General features: G+C 43.9%; 1 protein-coding gene across 1 annotated transcript in view; it reads left to right on the top strand.

Moving 5' to 3' along the window:
- The first annotated feature begins 2941 nt into the window (after positions 1–2941).
- The window catches only part of LOC109309847 (sulfate transporter-like), a 4061-nt gene continuing 1179 nt past the window's right edge, over positions 2942–5823 (top strand). Inside the window, exons 1-2 of the mRNA XM_019534717.1 lie at positions 2942–3594; positions 5459–5822. Coding sequence (XP_019390262.1) covers positions 2950–3594; positions 5459–5822 — 1009 coding nt within the window. The 5' untranslated portion in view covers positions 2942–2949. The remainder of the gene's footprint in view (positions 3595–5458; position 5823) is intronic.

The raw sequence follows: 5823 nt of genomic DNA, 5'->3' as shown, positions 1-5823 counted from the left end.
GGTCTGGCCTCTAGCTTTTTTTTTACCATCTGCTCTGAGTTTGACTGCATTATTGCATTGGGGAAATAGATCTCTGGTTGGTTTCAACATATGTAAAACAAGACTGATAATATATATTCCATCCTTGCCAGAGATCTGAGAACTCGATCATATCTGTTTTAAAAAGAAAACAAACAAACTCTGAAGACAAAAAGTGCTATGTAATCACCAAACATTATTGCCATCCCTACGGGTGATTCTGGTTTTTCTTGTTTGAGCAGGTTTTTGCTTTTCAAAAGTTCAGGAAGTTAGTTCTTCTTATATGCTTTATTACTGTCACCTTGTTCACCTTGTATTGTCTGTATTCAGCCTTCAGCCGGAACACTTCCTAAGCCAGGGCTGGGCAATTATTTGTGCCCTCAGGCCACATAGGGAGTTTTGATGGCTGTTGTGCGGGGTAGGATGCTGACCCAGCGCTGGACCGCTCAGCAAAACTACCTATGTGGGATGGCGCCATGGGCAGGTAGGTGGGCAAGGAGTGGTGTTTGGGAGCAGGATGGGCAGGTGAGACTAGGATGATGGGATGGGGTTGCGAGGCTGCCTGAATATCACTGCAACAAGCACTGGTTCTGTGGGCAGGGGTGTGCAGGAAGCAGATTGTGGCTCTGCCCTGGCCCCAGCACCACTCTGTCACTGACCAAAGATCCTGGCCCCCCAACACAGCTCCCCACTCCCCCATGGGCCCATCCACTCCAGCTAGCCATGTGTCCTGCCCATGCAGCTCCCCTCCAGTCTCCATGGAGGCCCTGGGATCGTGGGAAAAGTGACAGCATGGGGCCGGGGCAGAGCTGTAATTCACTGCCTGCACATCGCTGTCCACAGAACCAGGGCTTTGCCCCAGCCCCAGCCCCAGCCCCATACTATCACTGCTTTATGATCCTGCGGTCTCCATGGGGACCACCTGGAAGCCATCTGGGCAGGGCTCACAGTTAAATGGGCAGTAAGGGTCCATGCGTGGGTGGGAAGCGGCTTCTCTGAGCAGGGTGGGCAGGGCTGTGTTCAGGATCTTGGGGCAATAACAGTACAGGGCCAGAGCCAGGGCAGAGCCGTGGTCCACTCCTTGCATGCCCCCGCCTGCGGAACTAGCGCCCATTGCAAAGGCACGTGGGCAGCAGATTGTGGCTCTGCCCCGGACCCTGCCCCTGGCCCCACACTGTCACCGCCCCAAGATCCCAGGGTCTCCCTGGCCCCACCTTCCCACCCGTCTTGCTCTCCACCGGCCTGCGGCCCGATCCCAGCTTCCCAGCTGAGCGCCCTGTCTGCACAGGTCCCACCCCCAGCAGGGTGTGTGGGGCAGACTGCTGGGACTGCCAGGAAGCAGAGTCCAGCCACTGTGCTGCCCGAGCCCTGCTGCTCACTCTGACCACAGCTGCCACAACTCAGACTGGCCCCTGTGCCTGGGCTGGGCAGGACCAAGGGACCTGCCACAGGCCCGACAAAATCCTTTGGTGGACCATATCCCTTGACCACCCATGGGGTGAACTGTAACATAAGATGTCTGGACTTGTCTATGTTTTTCTGGTCAGGTATAAATTACTGAAATCCAACCTAATAATCCAACCTGATTCTCAAAAAGAAACAAAAAAATGTGAAAGGTGTTTATTGTCTCTGTGTTATGTCACTGGCCAAAATAAAACCATATAAGGAGAAATAAAAAGATTACAGCTTCTTGGGTAACAAGTAAAACTTAAGTGTAACTGGCTGGGACCATAATTGCACTGGAAAGGTAACACAAATCAAATGTTACACCAGAAATGTAGACCTTGTGAATCAACTTAATAAGTAGAATTGTAGCAGTTGTTCAGTAAGGAAAATCTAGTGTTTGTGTTTGTGTTTTTGCGTAATAGATGAGAAACAGTCACTGAATTCAGAAAGGCTCTTACAGCAGGGGCTGGTACAGTGTTCTGGATATCACAGTTTATTCTCTACTTGCAGTACGTTCTTAACTGTGATGGAAAAGGAGTCTTATGAGGAAAGGCTGAATGAGCTAGGGTTATTTAGTCTAGAGAAGAGGAGACTGACAGGGAGTTTGATAACAGTCTTCAAATACCCGAAGGGAGATTATAGAGAGGATGGAGAAGGGCTTTTCTCTGTGGCCATAAGGATCAGAAGCAATGGCCTAAAGCTGCAGCAGAAGATATTTAGCTAGAAAGTAGGAGGAACTTTCTGACTGTGAGGGTGGTCAGGCACTGGAACAGGCTACCCAGAAAAGCTGTGGAATCTCCGTCCTTGGAAACTTTCAAAAGCAGGTTAGACAGATACTTGGCTGGGATGGTTTAGTCAGGGATGATCCTGTTTTGAGAAGGGGCTGGACTAGATAACTTTGTGAGGTCCCTTCCAGCCCTACTTTCCTATGATCCTGTATATGTGTGGAGAAACTCACTCCCTTTGTAGAAAATTGTATCTAAACTATCTTAATAACAGTGAAAGGAAACAGATTATGTTTAAAAATTTACTAATAAAAGACTCTTGTCTTGGGAAGAGATGAGAAAGCACAAAGAGGTAACAAAGAGATACAAAACAGAGAGCTGCTTTTCATTCGAAAGCTGGCTTCAAATGTTTGCATTGATCAGAGGTGACAATGTATTTTCAGACTCTTTTGGTTCCAGTTTGTGCACATCTCAAAAACAAAATGTAGTGGGGCAGCATCAGGGTTCCTATTTCAGCTGGGCCAAGGACTGGAAAAACAGGTGGCATTGTATAGTCAGAGCGATGCATCTCAAAACAGGTTTGTATGGAAAATTTGCAGAGCACACTTGCACTATGCTTGGCTTAGCCAGCACTGCAAATCCTTGCTGTTCAGGGGGACTGAAATGGTTCCAATTTGAAACTGCCTGAAATAATTAGATCAGTATTATTAATCTGAACAATAGTTTAAAAACTGTGTTTCTGTTGTAGGGAGACTTCAAGATGGCAGCAGTAGTAGAACTCAACCACATCCTTTCAACATCTGAATCAGCAGAAGGAGATGACGACAAACTCAGGTTTCACCCAGGGATGTTCCTAGAACCTCAAGAGAAGGAAATTGATGTGAAGGCACTTGTAATCAAGAAAGCAAAGAAAACTTGCAGCTGTACTCCAGCCAAAGCTAAAGACCTAATTTTCAGTTTCTTCCCTGTCTTGCAGTGGCTCCCCAAATACAAGTTAAAAGAATACATCCTGGGGGATGTAATGTCTGGGCTGATTGTGGGCATCTTGCTGGTGCCACAGTCCATTGCCTATTCCCTACTGGCTGGCCAGGAACCTATTTATGGGCTTTACACATCATTTTTTGCCAGCATTATTTATTTCCTGTTTGGAACTTCCCGTCACATCTCAGTTGGCATTTTTGGTGTGCTATGCCTGATGGTGGGACAGGTGGTAGACCGTGAGGTGCAGAGAGCTGGATATGACCTTGAATCAAATATTCACAGTAGCCTTCATAGAGACTTGGTAATTGGTATAAACAGCACAGCTTTGCCCATGAACCAGACATCACAACAGCTGTTATGTGATAAAAGTTGCTATGCAATTGTGGTAGGATCCACTCTGACCTTCATAGCTGGAGTTTATCAGGTAAGAGGTGAAGGAGCAAAAATGTTTTTTATGGAAATATTTCTAATTGTCCTTCAAGCGATTGTCCATATGCACATCCTACTGTGGACTTACATGTGTCTCATATTCTTGAACTTGGAGACATATAGCCATCAGTCTCCACATAGCACATCTGCACTTCCCCTCTCCAACTTCGTACCAAGACCAGGTAGAGCAACACACACCTCCCATACCTCAGTGAGGTGTGTAAATGGCCAACACAGTTGCAGTAACTCCACTTCTTACCATAGGGTAAGCAATCTTTCTTCTTTTAGCCAAAGTTTCACTGTTTATTGAAGTCTTCTGAGAAAAGCTTAGAAGACTGGCAGAATTTTTATAGCAGCAATGTCCATATGTTGCTATGCACCAATATTTCCCTTAGCAATGTTCAAAATCAAGACCTTTAGAATTCCCATTGTTTAGATATCAACAGGTGCTCAACACCTGTCACAGCCTGGCCTGAAACATTTTTTTTTCATTCATTTATATCTTAGTTCTAACTCTCCACTAGGCAGCATTTGCAGTATCGGCTTAAACCACCTTTCATTCATTTAACCATAATCAGCTGACTTTATTTTTATAAAAAATAGTAGAAAATTTAAAATAAACTTCTTGTTTCCTGGTTAAAACTTGACTACATGTCCTTGCAAAGCCAGAACTTTAACACTGTATTAAAGGAACATGACAAAGATAAAAAAAAAAGCCTATGCATTCCTAATTAGTAAAATTGAAATAGTTTTAAAAAAAATCTAAAATCTAATTTTTTTATGCTGTGATTATCTTGTGTTACGTTGAATTGTTGAATTTAAATTTCACAGGGATGTAGGGATGCTGTGTTCAGGTTTTACAATATAGTAGAAAAAAACATGCATGCAAAAGAAAAGCTCTTTCATTATTGTAGTTACCGCTACTCTACCAGCCATGTAATAACTATACTTTTAACATTTTTCTCAATAAAGCTTTTAAATCTGAGCACATTGCATTGGAGGGAAAAAAGGAAGAATTTCCATGGTATTCTAGAAAATCCCTTTTTTAATATAAAACCTGAGGTTGCATCTTGTATCACTGGATAAGATCAGCTAGTTTTATTTGTATCATAATATGAACCCCTTGATATGACATGGGGGTTGCATTTCTGAGGTGGTAAGAGTTGTGGACTTGTGAACAGCAGGTAGATTTTTGGCCAAATATCTGTCTATTTAGTTGCATTACATAGACCAAATTATTTTATCTGATGTAGATGTTATATATAGAATGGTAATTAGCCATGCTTTGCTTGGCATCTTTTACTGCCTGCTAGCCAATAGACTCTTACTTGCTAAAAATGTTATTCATATCAACATTGCTTTTTGAATTCAAAACAGACATAAGGTTCCCTTTGTGCAAGGAACTGTACAGACACACGGTAAAAAACAGGGCTGGTCCTGAAACTGGTTGTAATCTAAGTAGACAAGACAGACAAAGAAGGTACTGCTATCCCCATTTTACAGATGAGGAACCATGAATCAGGAAACAGGAATCGACTGAGTTGTCCTGGGATTTCCTGGGGAACCTATTGCTGAGTCAGCAATTGAACCCTCATGCCTTGAGCTCCAGTCTAGTGCCAAGCCTTCCTCTCAATAAAATTGTGCAGCTCTTAGATGTTCATACTGGTTTCCCAACCTGTATGTTGGTTTTGTGTTGCCCCAGCTACCTGACAAGGTACATATGTATGTCACCAGGAACCACTAGATTTGAGCCAAGTGTGTACAAGTGCTATACAGTTGTGACATCATTTAACTGTGCTGCTAATTTCCATCATGCTAAGATTCATGATGTAATCTCTCGTGTGGTTGATTTCTTTCAGGTTGCAATGGGCTTCTTTCAGGTGGGCTTTGTCTCAGTGTACCTCTCTGATTCCTTGCTCAGCGGGTTTGTCACAGGTGCCTCCTTCACAATCCTGACCTCCCAAGCCAAGTATCTCCTAGGTCTAGACATTCCACGCAGCAATGGCATTGGCTCCCTCATAACCACCTGGATAAATATCTTCAAAAATATACACAAGAGCAACATCTGTGACCTCATTACCAGTGTCTTGTGCCTTCTCATTCTTGTCCCAACCAAAGAGATGAATGAATACTTCAAATCCAAACTCAAGGCTCCAATACCCATTGAACTGGTGGTGATTGTGGCAGCTACACTGGCATCTCACTTTGGGAAACTGAAAGAGAA

This window comes from Crocodylus porosus, unplaced genomic scaffold (assembly GCF_001723895.1).
Source record: "Crocodylus porosus isolate Cpor-Errol unplaced genomic scaffold, CroPor_comp1, whole genome shotgun sequence".
Classification (NCBI taxonomy): Eukaryota; Metazoa; Chordata; order Crocodylia; family Crocodylidae; genus Crocodylus; species Crocodylus porosus.
Note: the sequence above shows the minus strand (reverse complement) of the source record. Positions and strands in the feature narration are given on the sequence as shown.